At 55.1% G+C, this 23,585-nt stretch overlaps 1 protein-coding gene across 2 annotated transcripts in view; it reads right to left on the bottom strand.

Moving 5' to 3' along the window:
• SMG6 (SMG6 nonsense mediated mRNA decay factor) overlaps nucleotides 1-23,585 on the bottom strand; it is an 89,305-nt gene that overhangs the window by 22,333 nt on the left and 43,387 nt on the right. The window contains exons 11-13 of one of the 2 annotated variants that reach the window (XM_082201676.1): nucleotides 21,065-21,181; nucleotides 19,095-19,260; nucleotides 9,068-9,269 (exon numbers count right to left, since the gene is read on the bottom strand). In XM_082201676.1, coding sequence (XP_082057802.1) covers nucleotides 9,068-9,269; nucleotides 19,095-19,260; nucleotides 21,065-21,181 — 485 coding nt within the window. The remainder of the gene's footprint in view (nucleotides 1-9,067; nucleotides 9,270-19,094; nucleotides 19,261-21,064; nucleotides 21,182-23,585) is intronic. The other variant, XM_082201677.1, reaches the window with a different exon arrangement.

Genomic DNA, 23,585 nt, shown 5'->3' with positions numbered 1-23,585 from the left:
GGCCCAACCTGCGGATGCCACTGGAGGACTGAGCCTGGGACCTCCTTCTGCATGCCAAGCAGGCGTACTCCGCGGCACCTTCCTGCACCCTGCACCCCAATTCACCTTGGATCTTGGGGGAGAGGCGTTACCAGAAACCATTTCCTTTTCCAGAAGCCACCCATAGGAAGGGAGGAATTTGGGGGACAAACCGGGTCACAGCCCTGGATGCTCTGGGTTGCCACAAATGGCGTTGGGAGTTCCCCCTTTCTACACCTCATGTTCATAATATTCTGGAGAGGGAGGGAGGTCTGGTGTTTGTGCAGAGTCAATGGCAGGGTCAAGGGCCCACCTGGTCCAGCACCCTTTTCTCATGGATGGCAGCCAACCAGATGCCCCCAAGGGAAACTCACAAGCAGGGTCTGAGCCCAGGCGGCGCACTCTCTCCTCCTGAGGTTTCCAGCCACTGGCACTCAGAAGCAGTGCAGAGCCACCCCAGCGAGTGAAGATCAACAGCCCTCTCCTCCTCCTCCATGAATATCTCCAATCCTCTTTAAAGCCATTCAGACTGGTGGCTATGGCTGTTTCTTGAGGGAGGGAGTTCCACAGTTTGCCTGTGCCGCGTGAAGCAGTCCTTTATCTGACCAAAATTTGCTCAGAGAAAAGCTGAGGAGGTTTGGGCCCAGGGCCTGCAGTAAGCCCTGCCCTCCTCCTCCTCCTCCTGGATGCTGACAGGGTTGTTCCCCCCCAGCAAGAGGCCAGCCCTCATGGAGGTGCCGGCTTCTCCCTCTCTCACCTTCTGCCTGGAGGGCTGCCTCTCTCTCCCCCCAGTTGCCTCCTGGTGACCCTGCTCTTGACACCCCGGCAACCAGGTGCAAATCTTTCCCCACCAAGCCAGAGGCTCTGCTTTTCTCCCCTCGGGAGGCTCCTTGATGTAGATCCAAGGGAGGTGAGGACATCAAAGGGACTGTGCAGGTTCCCTCAAGAGAATCAGAGGGGGACTCACGCCAGCTTTCAAATGCAAATTTGCTCCAATTTCAGTACTTTTTTTTAAAAAAAGCAAACCCCAAACCAGCACCTCCACCAGCTTATAGATGCTGCTGGAATCTAAAGGAAGCCAAGCTTGCCTGGAGGCACCTCTTTTGAGACAAAGCTGTGCAAACTCTCAGAAGGGGTCATCCGAATGGGGGATGTTGGGCACCTTCGCCCACCCTATGCAGACCTCGTGCAACTTGCTGCCCCTGGATATATTGTCAATGCTGTAAGGGGGCGTATTATAAATGAATAGTAACGTTTCATGTCCCCAGCCCAAGAGCATTCTCCCCTTCTGTGGCTTCCATAAGAAGAGCTTGCTGGTTCAGGCCCATTGAGTCCGGCATCCTGTTCTCACTGTGGACAACCAGATGCTCGTTATGGGAAACCTGCAAGCAGGATTGGAGCACAAGAGAAACTCTCTCCTCCTGTGGTTTCCAGCAACTGGTATTCAGAACGGTTCTGCCACCCTCAGAGATGTGGGGAACGCCAGCCTAGGAGAGGGGCTTTCTCTGCAGGACCCCCTAAATTCTGGAAGTCCCTCTCTGCAGAGATCTACCTAACCATTGGTGGTTGGACCTTCTGAGGGACTCAACTCTATGGGTGCAATTTAGATGCTGCTCTAATCTATTTCGCTTGTTCTCTAATTGTAACGGCTTCATAAACGTTTTGGTAATTGCATAAATATAGGGTTAAAACCTGCCCCGGGACCTTATGGTAAGAAATCCTATTAGCAAACAAATGTATTTGGATGGAGGTTAAGTGCTGCTGTTGAAATGCCACCTCAGGTGACTCTGCAACCTGGAGACTGCAGGCAGGGACTCTGGAGCAGGGGCAGCCAATGGGGCACCCTCCGGGACTACAACTCCCAACTCCATCCCTGCCCGAGGCCGTGCTGCCTGCCAGGGCTGGTGGCCCACTCTGGAGGCTGACAGCACAGTCATGCAGTGCACACCCCACTCCAAGGCACCTCCAGAGGTCTTCTGTCCAGCAGTGCCAACACAAAGGGAGGCTCCTTCCTGGTCCTGAGCAAGGACTGAGAGAGGATGCAGAGGCCGGTGGTCGGGATGGGCATAAGAGGGGAAGCCGGGACGTCCCACACACGGTCCAAAGTTGCCCAGGCCACTCTCTCTCTGGGCAGGAAGTTGGCCCTGCCTTGAGCCTCCAAAGAGGCATGGCTTGCAAGCCCAAAAACCACCTGCTTCCTGCTGGAAGGACCAAGGAGGGGTGGTCCTGATCCTTGTGCCCCCCTCCAAAAGCATAGGTGGGGTGCTCCATCCCTTCTGGAGAGAAGCTGCATCCCCAACCTTGAGCACATGCCCCCCACAATTGTGGCCACTCCATCAGCTCTCCTGGGGGTGGGGGCACCTCTGGCTGTGCCTTCCCAGCTCGGCCCTCGGATCCTTGCCACGGAGCCGCATATTTTTTAAATTTGATGTTAATTATCTCCTCGGAATTACCGTACGCAGCCTCTCTCTGGGGATCCGAGGCAATTAAGGGGAGATAAATTTCGTTCCGCGGAGCGAGCTGTCAAGCGGATGAAGCAATTCCATTCCCCCATTTGAAGTGGGAGCTCTGGGTCATGCCTGGTTTATTTGAAACGGTGCCATCACCTCAAGCGGCTGATCTTATCTCGCGCCTCCCCCCCCCCAACGGCAGGGGCACTGCCGCAAGTGATGACACCTGGCCGGCCGCCAGCTCCTCCCAAGATGCAGCTGACACAAGAGCTGGGTGCTCCGATCCAAAGGAGGTTGGGGGGTGGGAGGAGCGCTGGGAAGGCTCAGGCCCTGAGTAAGAAAGCGTCTGCTGGATCAGGGCAGCGGCCCACCGAGCCTAGCCTCCTGTCCTCACAGGGGCCAGCCAGATAGATGCCTGGAAATCTGTGTGCAGGAGCAGAGCCCCAGAGCCCTCTTCCCTCCTGAGATTTCCAGCGACTGGTTTTCTGAAGCATGGCTGCTTCCAACCATGGTGGCAAAGCCTAGGCACAATGGCCAGTGGCCATCCATAGCCCTCTTGTCCTCCATGAATTTGTCAAATCCTCTCGTAAAGCCATCCCAGTTGGTGGCCATCCCTGCCTCCGGTGGGAGGGAGTTCCACAGATTAACCGTGCCCTGCTGCATGAGGAAGCTCTTCCTTCTATTTGTCCTGAATGTTCCAACTTTCCGCTCCTTGGATTTTCGCAAGTTATGAGAAGAGCAAAACTTTCCCCTGTCACTTTCCTCATGCTGGGCATAATTCAATGCACTTCTGTCATGTCAGCTCTTGCCTTTTCTCTAAATTAAAAAGTTGACCTTTCCTCCCAGGGGAACCGCTACATCCCCTTGATAGTTTCAGTTGCTTTTTTCCTGAAGCGTCTCCTTGGAGGTTTTTAAGCAGCGGGTGGATGGTCCTCTGTCTTGGATGCTTCAGCTGAGATTCCCTTCCAACTCTATGATTCTTTGATTCTGTGAGGGGCCAAGCAGACGACCCAACGGGCAGCCCAAGAGCCACCAGGACCAGAGCTTAAGAGCAGGGCTCTCCTGCTAGGGATTCCCCAGCAACAGGCATTCAGAGGAATGGGGCCTTTGGTGATGGAGACAGTATGCAGACAGCACAAGAAGAGCCTGGCTTCTGGATCAGGCCAGAGAGGGCCCATCGCCATGGCCAACGAGATTCCCCCATGGGAAGCCCACAAGCAAGCAGGACCTGAGCGCAACAGCAGTCCCCACTTGGGTGTCCCAGAGGCATTTACATCATCTGGCGCTGGAGGGAGAAGAGAGCCCTTGGGGCTTGGGGCCGCTGAGAGCCTTCCCCACCTCCATGAGTTTGCCTGGGGATCTGCCCTCTGTGAGGGATGCCTAAAGGCCTTTGGAAGGGAAGTCGATCCCTTGGCTCCTTTGCTCCCTGCAAGGAGGGAGAGTGAGCAGCGCCTAATCCTCCTCCTCTCCACCTGCCCCTCACTGCCCCTCCCCTTTCACCACTTCATTAAGCACTCTGGGATCCCCTAATGATCTTTCCAGAGGACCAGCAGCCCCTGGAAGAGAGAGGGCAGAAAAGCTGCTGAGTCCAGCATCAATCTTGGCCAAGAGGCTTGCTGGGATCCAAGCTGGCAAGGGGAGCGAGCTTTCGTGGGGTGGGATGCCACACTTTGCTAGTCCTCAATGACATCCCCTCCTGCCAGATTAATGCCAGCTTGGGCACCCGTATGTCCCCAGTTGCTTCTATTTAAAGACACCTGAGTTTGAAGTTTCAATCTGTATATCTCCACCTGCCTTGCGGAAAGCAGGACCAGAGCACCAGAGCCCTCTTCCCTTGGCCTCCTTGTTTTCTTGAAATCTTTCCATTCCAGCTGGCCATGACATAAATTCTGCAACTTTAAGGCACAGTGCCTGGTGCCTGCTTTTTCCCTCCTCCCTTCCGACAGCTTTTCCTTTCATGCTGTGACTTTTTAGATTGTAAGCCTGAGCGGAGGGACCATCTTATCACTGACATCTGCAAGGTTGCTCTGGTGGTTTCTATGAAGTAATGTGCATTTGTTGCCTGATTAACCAGGGGCGCCTTTTTAAAAGCGCATTATGGGGCTTTTGTTTTAGATTAAGCAACCAAACATCCTAGCCCTACAGTGTTCCCTCTGTATGCTACTATGCTAATAGCAACCTGCCCTTACGTGGCCAAGACAGGACCAGCCAAAGCGAAGAGGGAGGGGGGATGTCAGCCGGCTCAGACAGACCAAGGCTTGCAGGGGTACCAAAGCCAACAGAATTTCCCATAAGAGGCATCTGGTTGGCCACTGTCAGGACAGAATGCTGGCCTAGATGGCCTGATCCAGAAGCTAGACTCTTCTTTGGTTCTTAAGAAGTCAACAGGTGAGGCTCCGGAGAGCCACCGCAAGGCTGGGATAGAAAGAGGAGCCCACAGCCTGCAAGGTGGGCAAACTGGAGGGGGACTCAGCCCCTCCTCTCCACCCCACAATTCCTCACGGTGCAAGGGGGCTCTTCCTCGTGGGCGCATGCCTGGCAGGGTGCCCCCTGGCAGGCACCCAGCCTTGTGTCATCGCACCTGGGTGCAAGAAGCACTCCGTTGCCGCTGGGCCGTTTCCTCACCCCCTCCCCGTCTTCCCGTCTTTCTACCTGCACAGCTGTTTCCTTCCTGGAGGCTGGAGCAGACCCCCCCCCCGCCTCAGTGGGACGCGAGAGGCTTCTGTAGGTGCTTGGGAACAAGACGGAACAGAAATCGCTTCACACCTGGCTCCGAAATTACAGAACGCTGGCGCCCGGCCAACGCAAGCCTGGCAGAGCCCCAGCTCCAGCGGACATCAATTACGAGGGGCCGACAGAGCCTCTGCTTCCCGCAAATCTGGGGCGCCCCAGAAAGGGAACCTTCGGCAGCCGCCCGAGACTTCCAGGTGGGAGCCTTTTCCCTCGGATTCCGCACCTGAGATTTATGGCTCAGTTCAGTCTGCCCCCCCCCATCCCAGTTCCTCTTTCCCCTCCAAGTCAGAGACGGTCCTGCGGGTTTTCTCCAGGGCTCGCCTCTCCTTCGTCTCAATGCAAGGCTGGCCTCAGATTTAAAAAAATTAATTTTCATGGAATCACAGAATTGTCGAGTTGGAAAGTATGTCAAGGGACATCCAGGACCACCGCCTGCAATGCTGGAATCTCAGCTAAAACATCCATGATTTTGATGGAAATGATAAATATTACAAAACAAACGATTGTTTGTCATCCAGAATTAATATTGCTGAACACTGTCAAAAGAATTGATCTCGGCAGCTGAAACAGTCATTGCAACTCAACAGAAAACAGCCCAAAATCTTATATTTGGTACCCTCTGGAACAAAGCTAGAATGGAGAAAATTAGGCACAGTTTGAGTTTTTGAGAAAGGCTAGAACCTCTAGTTGCTTTGAATATGGTTTGGAATGCCATTGTTAAATATACAAAGGAAGTATCACTTTCAGGACAACTCTTGGTCCAAGCCTGGCAAATCTTGATCTAGACCATCAGACAAAACTGATATTCTTTACTTGGGACTGTGCAGTTTTCATCCATGTGCAACTGTACTCATTCAAAGTGCCTGTTTTATAGTTTTGTTTTTCATTTTTTCATCTTTACCCGTTGTTGTAACTGTTCTCTGTTTTATATACATTATATAAATAAATTAAAGCTTTACAAAAAAAAAATAAGGTTCCACTTGCCACAAATTGGCCCTTGCTGAGTGCACAAGAAGTATTTGCCGGGGGTGTCATCCTGCCCCCCCCCCAAGCCAAAAGCAGAGGCAGCGCACTCAGAGGCTGCAGCATTCCCTGTAAGGGACACCTGCATCACAGAGGCAGAAAGGGTACCCCAGAGTTCATTTAGTCCAACCCGCTGCTGGAGAGAGGGTGGCTGGCTATATGCAAGGTGCTTTACAAGCCGCAGAAACAACAAAATACACAACACAGGTTGTGTACCAGTCTGATCCAACTAAGTCATAATTAAAAAAGGTAACATTAAAATAAACAACTTCATATCAAATAAATGTAATATTCCATAATCCATTCAGGATATAATATTGCACAGGCCAAAAAATAAAAGCAGAGAGAGAGGAACTCTTGCTTCCACCCTGGATCCGAAGGAGGCAACCCCATTCCTGGGCGCATTGCTTGCGACTGCACAACGAAAGGGGCCTGGTGCATGAAAAGGAGACCCCCCCCCCGTTGCCCCCCCCCGTAGCAGATACAGCAGGAGAAACAGGCTGCTGCAAGGATATAGGGAGGGGGAGGGGGGGGAACTCTCCTCTCTGGCTGGTCCTGCAAATGAGAAAAACACAGCCTGGTTTCTGCTGGGGGCCTTTGCTGGGACCTCGGGGTGGGGTGGGGGGAGGGGCTCCTGGCCTTTTTTATTATGGGTATTTAAAAACCTCTCTTTCCTTTCTTCTTCCTTTTTTTTTGCTATTAACATGTGACATGCTTAGGGGACGGTTCGGGTTTCAAGACCCCCTGTGCTCCAGTGTGCAAAAAGCATTAGCCCTTCCCGTCCCCCCGCACCTTGCCAGCTGGACTCTCGGTAGCCAAAGCCAGGGGTCTGCAGCCCAGAACGGGGCAGCTGCCACTGGCTTAGCCTCCTGCCCAAAGACTAGGATTCGAGGGGTGAAGCTCTGGGGGGCAGCATATTGTTTTTATGTACAGAAGGCAGGGACATGTGATGAAGTTGAGAGCTGGAAGATTCAGGGCAGATGAAAGCAAGTCCTTCTTCATGAGCTATGGACCTCTCTTCCACAGGAGGCAGAGATGGCCACCTGCTTGGATGGCATTATAAGAGGACTGGACAAATCCATGGAGGAGGATAAAACTATGGATGGTTATTCACCCTAATGGCTCTGATCTGATTCCACGGTCACAGGCGGTGATGCTTCTCAGTCTCAGGGTTTGCCTTTAGGGCCTCTTATGAGTGAGAAGAGGGTGCTGGGCCAGATGGGCAATGGGCTTGATCCAGAAGGCTCTCCTTTTGCTCCTATCCAAGGTCCAAAGAGGAGAGCTCCCAATCCCAACTCAGGAGGTGTCATCTTCATAGGACATGGGTGCTAAGAGAGGCCCAGTAGTGATGTATGGAAGTGAGAGCTGGACCATCAAGAAGGCTGATCGCCAAAGAATGGATGCTGTTGAATTGTGGTGCTGGAGGAGACTCTTGAGAGTCCCATGGACTGCAAGGAGATCAAACCTCTCCATTCTGAAGGAAATCAGCCCTGAGTGCTCACTGGAAGGACAGATCCTGAAGCTGAGGCTCCAAGACTTTGGCCACCTCATGAGAAGAGAAGACTCCCTGGAGAAGACCCTGATGTTGGGAAACATGGAGGGCAGAAGAAGGGGATAACAGAGGACAAGATGGTGGGACAGTGTTCTCGAAGCTACGAACAGGAGTTTGACCAAACTGCGGGAGGCAGTGGGAGACAGGAGTGCCTGGCGTGCTCTGGTCCAGGGGGTCACGAAGAGGCGGACATGACTAAACGACTCAACAACAAGCAACAAAGGTGCTGGACACCACAAGAGGGGAGAGGGGCTGCTCTCGTGCTCAAGCCCTGCTTGAGGGTTTCCTATTGGGGAATCTGGTTTGCCAATATGAGAACAAGATGCTGGACGAGATCAGGCCCCTTTTATGTTCTACAAAAGAGGAAAGGGAGAGGTGACACGAGAGCCAGCTTCAAATAAGGAAGGGCTGTCACATGGAAGATGGAGCAAGCTTGTATTCTGCTGCTCCAGAGGCGAGGACGAGTGACAAGGAAGGAGATTCTGACCGAACATCAGGAAGAACTTTCTGAAGTGAAGAGCCATTCAGCAGTGGCTGAAGGTCATGGGCTCTCCTTCCTCGGAGGCCTTTAGATGGAGGTTGGGTGGCCACCTGCCAGCGATTCTTCAGCCGTGATTCCTGCTTTGCAGGGGGGTGGGCTAGAGGACCTTTGGGGATCCCTTTCAACTCTACAATTCTATCAACCCCAGAGAGCTGCTGCTGCTGGGGCAAGGGAAGCTGCAGGAGATTTGGCAGCCCCCCCCCCAATAACCCTCACTGGGTGCTTCTTTTCACTTCCCCGCCAACCTTCTTTATCGCCCGGTCTTTAGAGGAAGAGAGATAGATCTGGCCGGCTTCCTCCTCACGCAGGGCTCTGCAGTCGGGGCGGGGAGGGGGGAGAGGAGGAGGCTGCTCGGAGGAGCGTGATGCAAGCCATTTGGAGGAGCTGCAGAGAGCTGCCAACGCAAGCTGCGCTCTTTAAACAAGGGAGGAAATGACCGTATCTACGGCATGCCAGCGAGCGCACTCACAGACACACTCTCACACACACTCTCTCTCTTACACACACACACACACACACACACACACACACACACACACAGCAAAAGGAAGTCAAGAGGGTTTTTCATGACACAGAGCGGGATGTCAGCGGCTAAAAGGTCGATATTTTCCCTTAACACCCTTTTCTCAATGACTTAATCGTGTTCCGTTTGCACAAAAATGCTTCCCAAGAAGAAACGGCCTGGAGGGTTGCGGAGGGGGGAGACAGAGAGGAGGAGGAGGAGGAGGGGCGCCGTGCCCCGGCCCTGACCTTGTCCGAGGATTTCTCCACGTAGCAGGGCTCCTGGGGGGCGACCAGCAGCGGGACGAAACCCGAGAGCAGGCGGTCCTCCTCCAGGCTGAGCAGGGCCAGGTCCTCGTCCGGGTCCTTGTAGAGCGGCACCTCCGACTGGTTCACGGCCGTCAGGATGTTGCAGAAGTCGGCCAGGGTGGCCCACACGTCCACCAAGACCCTGCAGGGTGGGGAGAAGGAGGGGGGAGCTGAGCAAGGCAGGAGAGACCCCCCATCCCCAGGACACCCCAGACACTCTTGCTCAGGAGATGCAACTTCCCTGCAGGGCTGGGCACTCTGTTGCAGGCAAGGCGTGGGCACCCCTTCCCCTAAAAGATGCCTGCCCCCCATGTCACATAGGCTGGAGAGGCCTCTTCCCCGTTATCTATTGCATTTCCACCCCACTGTCTTCTCCAATGAGCTCAAGGGGATACATGCCATTCTCCTCTGTCCCAGCAAGGTGGCTCAGGCTGAGAGGCAAGAGGGGCTGGCCCCCAAGGTCGCCCTGTGTGCTTCATGGCCGAGCGGAGATTTGAACCCTGGTCTCTCCCAGGCCCCAGTGCTGGACTCTAACCACTACACCACCACTGTCTCTCAACTATTGAGCTCAACATGGACTCTATGGAAGACAGCAGAGAGGAAAGGGGGAGGCCCAGAGACACAAGGGGCACACACACGGACACCTTTAAGGCTAAAGGGGCCAAAACTAACAGGCTTTGTCCGGTTGGGGAAGGATCTCGCAGAGAGAGCAAAGGGAAAGCACAGCGAAAGGAAGGGTAAGTTACTCCGAGTCTGGTGGAGAGTGCCAGGCTCTTGGGCACCCACTGGGTGCCCACTCTCCTCACTTGCTATTGGAGCCACGCTGGCTCCTGGGGGAAGCATGAGGACAGCTGTGGGAGGGCCAAACTGGGCCGGCCGTGGCCCCCGAGCACCTGCTCTGCATGCAGAAGGCTCCAGCTTCAAACCCCAACTGCATCATCCCTGGGGAGGGCTGGGAAAGACACCTCCAGGGGATGCTGCCAGTCCGTGTAGGCAAAACTGACCTGGATGGTAGCTTCCTATATCCAGCTTCAACTCCTGGAAGCATCCCTATTAAACTGTGGGTAGCAGTAGCCAGCAACCAGCATTAGGAAGCAGCAGTTTCCGACGATGGAGGCAGAGCACAGCCACCTTGGCGAGGAGCCCTCCAAAGCCTCCTCCTCTTCCTCCATGTGTTTGTGCAATGCTCTTTTAAGGCCATCCAGGTTGGTAGCCATCACTGCCTCCTGTGGCAGGGAGTTCCACAGTTCAACTCTGAAGAAGGGCTTTCTTTCGTCTGCCCTGACTCTCCCGACATTCAGCTTCAGGTATGTCGTGAGAGAGAGACACGAAAGGCGGGGTGGGGGTGTTTGCTGGCATCCTGACACCAGTTTCGCTTCTGGCCGCAGCTTCACCCTCAAAGGCACCCTGGGGAGGAGGGTGTGTAGCGTGTGGGTGGCTCTCACACCCCGCAGAGCCGAGGGTGAGAACAGAGAGTGCCATGTGGGAGCTCTTTCAAGTGGTGCAAAGAGGGGCCTGGAAGAGCATGTCACCACGGCTGGGGAAACCTCAGAAGCCAGGCTGGGCAGGGGAAGAGGAAGCAGAAAAAATGATGCAAAGCAGTCAAAAAGGGTGGAAATGGGCCAAGCAAGTGGTGCTCCCTTTGCAGCACTTTTCGCAGAAGGGACCCCCAAGGATCATCCAGCACAACCCGCTGCAACACAGGAATCACCGCTGATGCAAGCTCTGTTTAAAAGCCCCTAGGGAATCCAAGGGTCGTGAAGGACCCCAAGGGTCCTCTAGTCCATCCCCCTGCAATGCAGAAATTGCAGCTAAAGAGCCCCAAGCAACAGACAGCCATTTTTTATCCCAATTCTCAAAGCAATCTCGCCCGGTTGCACAACGCCGGTGGTGTCACCTGCAGCTGCCATCTTGGGCTCCAGAGGGACCTGGCACAGGCGCTCACTTTGAGGGCTTGCTCCCCAGCGAGCCTGCATTAAGGATTGCAGCCCCAAGAGGGAGTTGTGGACGATATGGACACCCTGCCCAATGACAAAACGTTAACTGGGTGCCTTGTAAAGAACTGTATTCTTGAGGGGCAGGAATGAAGTGATGAAAAACAGGAGGAGTCTCAGTGGCGCAGGACATGGCAGTCATTCCTAAGGTGTAGCTGTGGTTGGGGGTGGGTGAGCAGGGAGAGGAAAGGGGCACAGCTGGGCATGACCTTGGGGGCCGGTCACTGCCTCTCTCAGCTCAACCCACCTTGCAGGGTTCTTGCCAGGATTAAAAGGAGGAGGGGGAGAACCAGGGACGCTCCTCAGAGAAAAAGGTGGACCAGAAACGCCAAAAATGAATGAGTAAATAAATATTGTTGGAAGCAGCAGGCCAAGGACAATGAGGGTCAGTTTGCAGAAGCAGGGGGTCATGTTCTCATGCTCACTCCTCAAACCTCTTTTCAAAAAGTGTTCGCTTTCAAGAGGGACGTTTTTCGCCGTGGGACCAGAGAAAAGGGTCACGCCAGTGGTGGCAGGGAAATGGAACCCCTTCCTTGCCCTCTCTCTCTGTGCCCGCTCACCCTGGGACCAGGGAAGGTCTTCCATCCTCGGGGCCTACGACAAGCCCCCTACCCCAACACCTCTCTCCCCCCCCAGCAAGTGGCTCCAGGTGGACAATCTGCACTCATTTATTTGCTGGAATCAACATGCAGGGAGGGGGGAGGAGAGAGAAAAGCCTTGCATTGAAACGAAACATCTTGTTTTCAAGAGTGTCCTGGGAGCTGGGCGGAATGAGCTGCCATTAATCAAAGCCCAGCACACCATCAGCGCCTGCCTGCGCCCCCAGAGCCTTGGTCGGAGGGAGGGAGGCAGGGAGGAGGGGGCCCCCAGATCGTGGCTCCCCCTCCCCACTTTGCCCCGGCCAGGTCTGGCTGTCAGAAACATTTAAAAGGTGGAAAACGCACACAGAGAGAAACAGGAGTAAATATGTGGGGCTTTGGGGGGGCGCGCGCGGGCGGACGATGTCCAAGGGTCCCCCATGATGTAATGGGAAAAGGCTTGGCTTGCGCTACCAGCTTGAAAATAAACAGAGCCTGGAGGGTTAAAAGGAACTGAACTTTCCACGAACTGCCCCCCCCCTCCAGATCCGCACCAGAGGAAACGTATATGAGCAACGGTGCTGCCCCCCCGCCCTGCGCTGCCCCACGGCCCTGAGCTTATCCTCGGGGCCTTGGCTGCAGAGACAAGGGCCGGATGCAAGAGGACAGCTCTGGGCCACCTCCGACATGCGACGCTGCTGCCCATGGGGCGCGGGGAGGAAGGATTTGGCCAGGCTTTAGGCGGCCTGATGCTCCCACCCCCGCTGGCAGCCCCCACCAGCAGTGTGAGTCCCCCACCATCACCCGCCTGGGGCAGGAGGCTGGGAGGCGGCAGCAGAGGGAGGCAGAGACCCCAGGCTAGGAGCCACAGTGGCTCTGCTTCGGAGGCTCTTGGGCTCAGATCCTGCTTTCAGATCCCCCCCCCCCCGAGACGTCTGGTTGGCCATTGGGAGGGCAGGAGGCTGGGCCAGGTGAGCCACTGGCCTGATCTGGCAGGGCTCCTCCTATGCTGTCATTGCCTATATGGACTGGCAGAAGTGCCTTTCCAGGGGTCTCTGGCAGGGGCACCCCCAGCCCTTCCCAAAGCAGACTCCTCCATGCAATTCAGGCGCTTCGTTCCTGAGCTGCACCTCCTTCCCTCAAAAGCAAGGTCCCAAGCCTGACGGTCCTGAATTCAGGGTGGATTTCACAAGAACAGCTGCTTGACCCCTGGCTGGACTGGACTGCCCCACCGAGCGCAGTACTTTGGCTGGCAGCAATGGCTCTCCAGGGGTTCAGAGAGGGGGGGATACTCCACTAGCCCTTCCCGGAGCTGCCTCAGGGGCTGAGCCTTGGGCCTTCTGCATACAAAGCGGGAGCTCTGTCCCCTGGGCCCCTGCTCACCACCTGACCTTGAGAAGGGTGTGAGAGCAAGGAAGGGCCCCCAAGAGCAATGCTCTAGGCCACAGGGCAGTTCTCCTTGGGGGAGGATGCTGGGCAACCCCGAACCAGGCAGGGAGAATAGCCGCCTTCTCCCCAAAGCACACCCTCCTGGACAGAGCAGCAAAGACCCCATTTGCTGGGATTGCCAGGCTGCAGGAGGAAGGGCCCGGGTGGGGCGAGGGCTGCCCACCTTTATCTGCCGCCCTTCTCCCAGCAAAGCCAGGCAATGTCTTTCCTTCCTTCGTCTTCCTGAATTCCTGGGCTCCAAGGGCAGGGAGACTGCCCAGCCAGAGCAGGTCAGGGTGACCGGGAGGCTGAAATGGGGGCACAGCCTGGAGACGAAGGAAGCAGGGCATGGATGGTCGGGGCGGGGGTAGGGGGAAGGACTCTCTTCCAAAACTAACCTGAGTTGGGGGTGAGGCCTGGGCTCTGGAGGCTTGCAGGAAAGGATCCCCGAGTGCCGTGGGGCTGCCTGGGGCCTCCCCGCACGCACCCCCCTTCCCACGCGCTGAACGCCAAACACAATGACCCCATGTTCCAGGCCTGCGGGGCCCCCACGGAGGTGGCCGTTTCCTATGTAATACCAGCCTGTTTAAACACTCGCACTCACCAGCCCCACAGCTGCAGCTCAAACCCGGAAGGAGTGCGGTGGAAGGAGCCCAGGGCTGCGCTCCAGATGGCAAACCACTCAGGCCTTTTGCTCTTGCTTGGGGGGGGGGGAGGGAAGGCAGCTCAGCCCAGCCGCCTCTCCCAGCAACTTCTTGCCAAGCCCCCATCCTGCTGAAAGCAGCCCCTACAGACAGGTTCCCGCCTCCCAAAAGTTGGCAAAGGTCAAAGAGCAGGAGGTGGCAACTGGGGGTCCTCCCTCCCCACAGCTCTCCTGGGGGCTTGTTCCTTGGGCCACAGGCAAGTCCAAGGCAGAAGGGAGAGAGAGCTCTTCTGAGTGGGGCAAGGCTGTATGTGGGGTGTGTGTGTGTGTGTTTCTTATCCCTTCTTATCCCTTCCTTATATTATCCCTTCCACCTCTCCATCTCTCTGGCGCATCTCCTCCTCAAATTACGTCCAAATAGTCAGTGGTGCCCCGCAAGACGAATGTCTCGCAAGACGGAAAACTCGCTAGACGAAAGGGTTTTCCATTTTTTGAACTGCTTCGCAAGACAAATTTCCCTATGGGCTTGCTTCGCAAGACGAAAAACGAAAACGTCTTGCAAGTTTGTTTCCTTTTTCTTAACACCGTTAATACAGTTGCAACTCGACTTCGAGGAGCAACTCATAGAACACGGTGTGGTAGCCTTTTTTGAGGTTTTTGAAGACTTCGGTGATTTTTGAAGCTTTTCCAAAACTTCTTTTAAACTTTTTTTTTGGGGGGGTTGGATTTTGTGTTGGGGTGTTTGGAATTCAAGGACTTGATGTTGGGGAGGGGTTTGCAAGAATCTGGAAGCTTGTGTGTTTTTTTTTCTGCATTTTTATAATTCTCTGTGACCATTGGGCCACTCTGCTGTTTTTTTTAAAAAAATCTGGATTTGAATTTCTGTGTGGTGGGTGGCTGGGGGAACAGTTGAGGAGGGGTTTGGAAGAATCTGGAAGCTTGTGTGGTTTTTTCCTGCATTTTTATGATTTTCTGTGACCATTGGGCCACTTTGCTGTTTTTTTAAAAAAATTCTGGATTTGAATTTCTGTGTGTTGGGCGGCTGGGGGAACAGTTGGGGAGGGGGTTCTTCAGCAAGAAGCAAAGAGTGGAAGAGGAACCTTCTTTGAGTTGTCCCCCAGAGTCTTAGAAAATGTACTGTACACTTTGTTGATTTTTAAATGTTTTTCTGTCATGCTTAGAAACTTAATTTATTGTTCCTTCAATTTTTGAAATGCTCTTTACAGTATGTGTGACTTTAAAGAGCACTTAATAAACTCTTGTACCAAATTTGGCTTTGTTTGGACTTTTTTTGACCATAGGAACGCATTAATTGGATTTCAATGCATTCCTATGGGATTTCGTGCTTCGCAAGACGAAAAATTCGCTAGACGAAAAAACTTGCGGAACGAATTAATTTCGTCTTGCGAGGCACCACTGTACCTGCATTGTTCTAACCTTTGATAATAAACAAAAATATCAACAAATACTACGGACTGGCAGCAAAAGATCCGTTTTAGCCAGCAGTCTTGTTCAAGCAGTTGTTTCATCGGACGGCTCACTCCCAAAGTAAGTCATCACTTGATGCCAGCCATCACTTGATGCATTCCAGCACTGCAGTGCGCTGGACTAGATGAGCCTGGGGGTCTCTTCCAACCCTACAATTCTCTGGTAAGAACGCAAGAGGGGTCTGCTGGATCTGGCCAAAGGGGTCCTTCGAGTCCCACCTGCTCTCACAGTGGCCAAGCAAATGCCCCAACGCTCAAGCAGCATTCAAATTCAGGGCCACTCTCCCTCTTCCCCCAAGGAGCTTTGGCCAGGGCAGGAGGCGTCCCTGAACGCTGACCATCCCTCTGGGTGAGGAGGGTGCATCCCTGTCAAGTATCCTTTCACTGTAATTCTTGCACTACAGGGGGCTGGACTGGATGACCCTCGCATGCCCCTTCCGACTCTACCATTCTATGTGCATCCGAACAACCCCCTGGCTGAAATGTCACTGTACCAAAAAGCCACATCTATTGCTCTGGCCACGCCTGCCACGAAACCCCACCGCATGGGGGCCGTATGTGGGGTGTGACATGGCGCCCCAGTCTTCCCTCTGCCCCCCACCCCAAGAAGAAGCCACTGCCGCCCTTGGGCACAAAGGAGGCGTCCTTTCCTCTTTTTTCCTAAAGGGGTAAAAACAGTTCCCGGCTCTGGGCTAAGCGAAACACTGGCTGCCGGACACCGGCTTCCTTCCTAGGCCCTAGGAAATGCCTGCTTCCCCCCAGCGCGTTCTCCCCCCACCTGGCCCGAGCGCCAATGCCACATCCTCTGTCCCTGCTCCCCCCTCCCTGCAAGAGGGGAAGAGGAGAACGCCGCCCCGGTTTCCACTCGGAGGACTCTGGCGTAAAAGCTCCAAGCGGGCGATAAATGCATCCGAGGGCCAATTAGGAAGATATATGGCGGCAGAGGCAGCGGCAGGAGCGCAGGGGAATGGGCCTGGGCAGCCTGGCGAGGAAGAGGAGGGGGCAGGCGGAGGGGGGGGGGAGGCGCGGAGGGCTCTCCAGAGTCCCAGCTATGTTTCCCATTATGTAACCCTGGTCATGGGCAGGCCGCCAGGCGCTCCAAATGAAAAAGAGACTCTGGCTTGGAACCCGTTCTATTTTCCTATCCTCATTCAGGGTCAGCGGAGTGTCATACAGCTGCGGAGAAAGCTCCGGGGATTAAGCCTGGGAAGGGCTCCAAAGCCCGGGACCCGGGTTCAAGTACCAGCTGAAAGCAATAAACCAACTGCCGCAGCTGGGCTGAGTTTAGCCGGCCTCGGAGCCTGCGCTGGATCCCTGGGAAACAGGCCGCCTGCCTGCCGGGGGGCAGAAAAGAGGGGTACCGGGGTGGAAACGACAGAGGTTGCCACAGCTTGGGCCTGGGGGGCAGCGGCTGGAGGCTAGCGGGGACCTGATCCTCCTTTAGGGCCCTGTTCCTGCGCATCAGAAAAGGGGTGTGCATGCTCAGACTCCCCCCGGCCAGCAAAGACAAGTTGTTTACGTCCAAATTGTTTGGGAGCCTGGATCTTTCAGGGTATGTGCGTGTGTGTGTGCGTGCGTGCGTAAGGTGCCATAAGTCACACCCTGGCAGATTTTGGCAGGGGGAGCGTCAATCCTGTGCTCAACTGGAGCTTCCTTTACCAGAAAGGCCCCGCAAACAAGTCCTGGGACGTGAAGCCCAGCCCTGTCCACCCCCATGAGGCTGACGCATGGTCAGTGGTCCTGCCACTCGCCTAAGTCCATTAGCTTCACCACCTGGATGGGGCTCCTCCCACCTGCGCTCCTGAGCCAAGTGAGGAGGACAGCCTGTCAGTGTCCTGGGGGGCCTCCCTGAGAGGAGACGGGACGAGGGGCCCTCCACCACCCATTGGCCATGTGTGGAGAAGCGGGGGCCAGAAGGGAGGAGGTGTCTCTGGGATCTGCCCCTGCTGCAAAGTCACGGGGAGGCAAGCCTCAAGTTCTACGCTTTGAAAAAATTGGGATTCCCTCGTGGGGCTGGTGCCCCCTTGCCCCAAAGAGGTCTGGCACAGGCTAACATACCGGCCCAAACAATGCTGTTTCCTGCACTGCAGGGCATCGGGCTAGATGACTGTTGGGATCCCTTTCGACTCTACAATTATATGATTAGGCACACAGGGAGCTGCCTTATATGGAGCCGCACCACTGGTCTACTCAGTACTGTCTACACTGACTGGCAGCAGCTCTGTAGGGCGTCAAGCAAAGAGGCAGAGGGGTGTTCTTAGCCCGACTTGTGGATTCCAGCAAGGATTGAACCAGGGACCTTCTGCTTGCAAGGGAAGCTCCACCAGTGAGCTACGGCCCTTTTAGTGACCAGGGATCCTACTGTGTTGAAGGGAGAGCAGTGAGGCTGGAAGAGGAAGAGGAGGAGTGGATCCCCACTGGGAAAGGAGTCGGGACTGGCAGGAGGTGGGCTCCTGTGAGTGCCCTCTCTGGGGGTCTGAGCTGCTGTCCAAAGATGGGCAACAGTTCACATAGACAGGCAAGCGCCCCCCTCCCCCCGCCAGCCTACCAGCCAGCAAGCCAGCCGGCCCCAAGCAGGCAGCAAACAGAAAACAGACTCTTTTTCCCACTCCCCCAAAATGGGGCCCGGCACTTCCTGTGTGAGATTTCCATTTCCTCGGCCAAAATGAAGCAAAAAAAGAGAGAGAGAGTAGTAGCCATAAACGAGGGAAGAGGCTGGAGATGGATGGACATCCTGCCTCCTTCTGCCCCTGTGCAGCAGGAGTGCTGGGGAGCCATCTTTGAGCTGCAGCCTCTTTGCAGGATGGAGCCCCCCTCCGCTCCCGGGAGCCTCGTCTTCCCCATCACCACCCTCAGCCCTGGCTCTGACAGATTAATAGGACTGGGGAGGAGGGGGAAGAGGCCGAGGGATCCGGATCTGGGTGCAAAGGCCTGCAGGGAGGGGCGGAAGGGGAAGAGCATGCTGGGAGAAAGGCCTCTGGGCCCACCAAGAGCCTGGCTCCCCAAAGATGGGGCAAGAGTGGCTCAGAAAGATGCAAGCAAAATGTGCATGGAGCTGCCTAGGGGGTCGCAGCTCAGGGAAACGGGTGCCAAGGGGTGGGGCTGGGGGGGTCAAAACAGCACACGCCCCCAGGTCCTGCTTGCTTCCCGCTTCTTTCCATTGGGGCACCTGATTAGCGGCTGTGAGGACAGGATATGCTGGGCTACATGGGCCCCCTTGGGGTCTGATCCAGCTCCAGGGCTCTTATGGAACCTCCAGCTCCAGAGGCAGTCTATCTAGACTCCCAGATTCTGAGGGGTGTTTGGCCACTGTGAGCTCAGGCTGCTGGACTAGATGGGCCCCCTTTGGCCTGATCCGGCAGCCAGGCTGTTCTGATAAAGGATTAATTCATAATTCAGTTAGTGGGTGCCCTCTGGATGATGCCAGGATCTGCCAGCCTCCATCTGCTCCAGGGACTGTGGCCGATGGAAAGGCGGTGGGAGTTGTAGCCCAGAACTTCCAGGGTGACATGCCAAAGTAAGACTGAGGAGATCTGGGTTCAAATCCCCACCCACTGTTAAGCTCATTGGGTAGTCTTGGGCCACCCACTGACTCTCAGCTCAACCTGCCTTGCAGAGTTTCTGGGGGGGGGGGGACAGAATTGGGGAGAGCATAAGCCCCACCCTTGGAGGAATGGCAGCAAGCAAAGGTCACAGGTAAGATAAACGGAGGCTGAAGGCGCTTAGTGACTTACAGCCACCCGCATACATGGCAGAGGGCAGAGGGCAAGTCCCTGCCTGGGTGAGGAGAGGAGAGAGGAGAAAGGGGCGCATAGCCCCCCAAGGGTGCTGACGTACAATCTGGGCAGCTCCAGGGTGCTGGGCGGGGGGTTCCAGGTGTCCGAGTGGCCCAGCATCCAATCCGACCAGACCTTGATGCTGGGCAGCAGTTCCTTCAGGTCCTGCGGCAAGGAGGAGACTTTGATGTCATCGTCCTCAGAGCCTTCCTGGCCCTGAGCAGCTGCTGAGAGAGAAAGAAAGGCAGAGTGGGCCGGGCAGCTCCTCTCAAGAAGGCCCCTCGCCTGCTCCTCTGCCACCCCCCCTCTCTTGGCCCTCTGAAAAGCCTCTGGGAAGGAGCGAGATCTGAACCATGGACAGAATCTTTGCTGGAAGATTCAGGGCAGGTAAAAGAGAGGGCTTCCTCTCGCAGTGCACAGCAAAACTATGGAACTCCCTCCTGGACACCAACCTAGATGGATCGGCTTAGAGAGAGGACTAGACAAATTCAGGACAAGGCTATCGGTGGCTACTAGACAGGATGGCTCTGCCTCCGCAGTCCAAGGAAGTACATGCCTCTGAATATCAGTTGCTAGGAAGGTTTGACCATGGAACGGACTCCCTTGAGAGGTCGAGGTCTCTCCTTCCTTGGAGGTTTTTAAGCAGAGGTTGGATGGCCATCTGTCTTTGGGTGCTTTAGTTGGCCACTGCAAGGACAGAATCCTTAGGGCTGATCCAGTGCCAGGCTCTCTTCTGGTGGTCTCTGCCCTTCAGAGCTTCAGCCTGGCCTTGCTCCTTCCACTCTCAACTTGCAGAAACCATCCCAAGGACAGTCTAAGGACGCTCTGGGTTTCCTTGATGCAGCTGTGACTGCAGCTGAAAGGGGAGGGGGAACGGCAGAAGGGCCCCACAAAGGACAGGGACAAAGGAACTGGCTATCCACCAGGTGGGCAGAGGGCACCTGCTTTGTATGGCGATGTTCCCAGGTTCAGTCCCCAACTGCCCCTCCAGGCAGGGCTGGGAGAGGTCCCTGCCCCAAAGCCCTGGAGAGCTGCTGTCCATTAGAGAAGACAATATGGAGTCGGCTGGAGAAAACCCCTGGCGTAAGGGAGCTTCCCACCAGCATAGCCAGGAAACAGTTCCTAAATAGAGGCTGAGCGTCAACTCCAAATCCGGGCGCTAAGAGCTGCAAAATTCCACAGACAGCATAAAATCAGGCACACGTGCTGCGTCTTTTCTTAGTTTCACCCAGTGGATTCTGCCTCAGCTGGTCGCAGGGAGAGGCAGAGCGCTGAAGCCTCTGCCCCGCCAATGAACAGCAATTCTCCTCCTCTCCACCATCTGCCTTCTGCCAGTCCATTAGGCTTCTTCACAGCCATGTGGGCTGGGAACTTTTACATTTTAAAAAATGAAAATTTAAGGCTTCCCGATGCCAAAATGGGGGGAAGAGGGTCCCTGAACACTCTAGGAAGACTGCAAGCTGCCTTGGGTCCCTCTGATGCAGCGCTGTCTACTCTGACTGGCAGCAATGGCTCTCCAGGGCTTCAGAGAGGGAGTGTCTCCCCACCCTACCTGGAGATGCCTCTGGGGACTGAGGCTGAGACTGTCTCCACCACAGAGCTATGGTCCTTTTCTCTGAAAAGAAAAAGATTCAAGCCTCATGTTTCTAAATACAGGGACAACTTAAATGGGAGCAGAGGAAGGTGCCTTCTACCGAGTCACACTGTTGATCCACCTGGCCTAGTACTTCCTGTACTGACTGGCAGGGGCTCTCCTGGGTTCTGGCAGGGAATCTTTCCCAGCTCGATGCTCTCCCAGGAGTGAACCTGGGGTCTCCTGCCCTCCCCCTGAGCTCTCCTGACCCTCCAAGGCAGATGCTGGGGAAGCCCTGTTCCATTAGCAAGAGTCCTTGCACTGACTTCTGCTAGTGCCGTGGGTTCCCTGAATCTAGCCTGATTTCCCGTGGGTCTCCTCAAAGGCGTGTTGAGGGAGGGAAACGAAGAAAAAGCAGCCCTCCTTGGCAAGGGAAATATATGCCTGCTTCTGCTCACCTGGGGAGACGTCCCGCAGCAGAGCAGTGCAGCGCTTGACCAGCATGGCGAACATGGAGAGCCCCAGGGCTGTGGCCTGCTCCTGGATCACCGAGCGACAGTCTTCAGAGAGGCACTCTACAGGGAAAAGGGGAAACGAAAGGAAGCACGGTCAGCGCCCTCCCGTGAAACCTCGGACAAAACCCCCACCAAGGTAGCAGCGACAGAAGTGCTTGTCCAGGGGGCAGTCTGGAAACCAAGCCTTATGAGGAACGGTTGAGGGAGCAGGGGATGTTGAGCATGGAGAAGAGGAGCTCGAGAGGAGAGATAAGAGTCACCTTCAGATATATCAAGGGCTGTCAAATGCGGGAGGGAGCAAGGGGAGAGGACACAAACCAATGGATCCAAATGACAAGGAAGGATATTCTGACCCAACATTAGGAAGAGCTGTTCAACAGTGGAACAGACCACCTCAGAAGGCGGCAAACTCTCTTTCCTTGGAGGTTTTTAAGCAGAGGTTGGATGGCCATCTGTCAGGGATGCTTAGTTGAGATTCCTGTGTTGCCAGGGGTTGGGTGAGATGACCCCTGGGTTCCCTTCCAACTCTACCATTCTGTGTTTCTATGAACCTCACGCCTGACTGATCCACCAAGGGAGCCCTGGAGAGTTGGCGCCAGACCACCACCATTGCCACCAAGCACGCTCTGGTTGCAGGGATGCAGAGCAATGATGTGGGCTAGGAGCGGGGGTGGCATTGCCTGACCTGGACAGGAGGGCTCATCTGAGGCTCTCAAACGTAAGGAGAGCCTGCTGGATCAGGCCACAGGAGGCAAAACCCGCAGGCTGGACCTGAGCCCCAGAGCCCTCTCCCCTCCTGCGGTTTCCAGCAACTAGCATCCAGAAGCACGGCTGTTTCTGACCGTGAAGGCCGAGCCGAGCCATTGTGGTTAATAGCTATCAATTTGTCCTCTTTTAAAGGACAACTGGTGACCCCTGCTGCCCCCTCTCCTCCATGCCCCTCTGCAAATCTGACAGAGGCCTGTCTGGGCTGCCACGGAGAGCCTGGTGAAAAGGCAGAGAGTCTTAATAGACTGACCCATCCCGCTTTGCCACCCAGGCCCTGGTGCGCCAGCGGGGAAGGGCGGCCACTCAGCCCGGCCCCTTCCCCTCGTGCCAAGAGGAGCTCTGGCGAGTGTCAGAGGGATAATTAGCGGCGCAGCCTGGCTCCGTCTCAAGTCACAGCTGCCGAGGCGGGAGGGGCAGCTCCTTCACCGCTGGACTTGACCAACGCAGATGCCAGGCAGCTTAGGCACTTCTGGAGGGAGGAGGGCAGGGAATCGCCCCGCTCCGTCCCCCAGAAGCTGACAGAGGTGATGAGGGGAGGACGCCATGACTCTGAAGCCGTGAGTGGAGGGCAAGAGAGGCAGCCCAGCAGTGTCTTCGGAGGTGTCCAAATGCACAGCGGAGAGATAGGCAACTTTACAAAAGGCACAGCAGGCAGCATGATCTGTCCTGTTTATGATACGATATCTTTATTGTCACTGTCCCACACAGAACAATGAAATTGAAAAATCTACATAAAACCCCTAAAAACTCTGAAACCCCATTTTAAAATACTATAGAGACTCTTTATACTGCATTTAGAACCAGGATTGCATTTGGGTAGAAACTGTTTCTCAGGCGGCTAGTCCTGGTCTTTATAACCCTGTACCTTCTTCCAGAAGGCAGAAGCTGAAGGAGATCATTTCAGGGGTGCGTACTATCCTGTGCTATCTCTGCAGCTTTCTTATGGCACCTGACAGTTTGTCACTGAGGGCCAGGCAGGGCTCAGCTACGCAGGTCCTTAGCGGCTGGAAATCCATGGAGTCTTCTAAGACCCACCAGGTTTTAGGCCGACCAGTCTCACTTCGCAGCAACAGGGTCTAGGCACTTGCTGCTTTCTCTCTCGCACTCGCTCTGAGGAAACTGAACTTGGGTGTTCAGATTCCACTGACCCTGCAGTTTTGTGCAGGAATCGCAGGACCCCCGCAGAGCGATGCAGGGGGGCGGCCTTTGCTCTGAAGCTGCTGCTCAGCCCAGAAATCTCTTCTCCTTTGCTAAGCGATTCTAAAGGTGGCGCCTGAATTTCTCACGCCTACGAACTGAAGGGGCGGCCAGGGAAGCCAAGCTGGGTGGGTGGCTGCCATTTATTTCCCTTAGGCACTAAAGCTCACCAATAATATCCCAATAAAGTGAGGTGGGGGAACCAGACATTGCTTGCTCCCAACAGGTGGAGATGATGGGAGCTGTAGTCTGACAACAACCTCTTGTCCAGTGTTCTAAAGTGAGGCTCATTTGTAGCACAACTCTGAATATTTATTTATTTAAAAAGTAAAGGACCCCTGACAGTTAAGTCCAGTCGCAAACGACTCTGGGGTTGTGGCGCTCATCTCCCTTTACTGACCAAGGGAGCCGACATTTTGTCCGCAGACAGTTTTTCCGGGTCATGTGGCCAGCATGACTAAGCCGCTTCTGGCGAAACCAGAGCAGCACATGGAAACGC

Source organism: Podarcis vaucheri, assembly GCF_965113315.1.
Source record: "Podarcis vaucheri genome assembly, chromosome: 15".
NCBI lineage: Eukaryota > Metazoa > Chordata > Lepidosauria > Squamata > Lacertidae > Podarcis > Podarcis vaucheri.
This window is presented reverse-complemented; position numbering and strand designations above follow the sequence as displayed.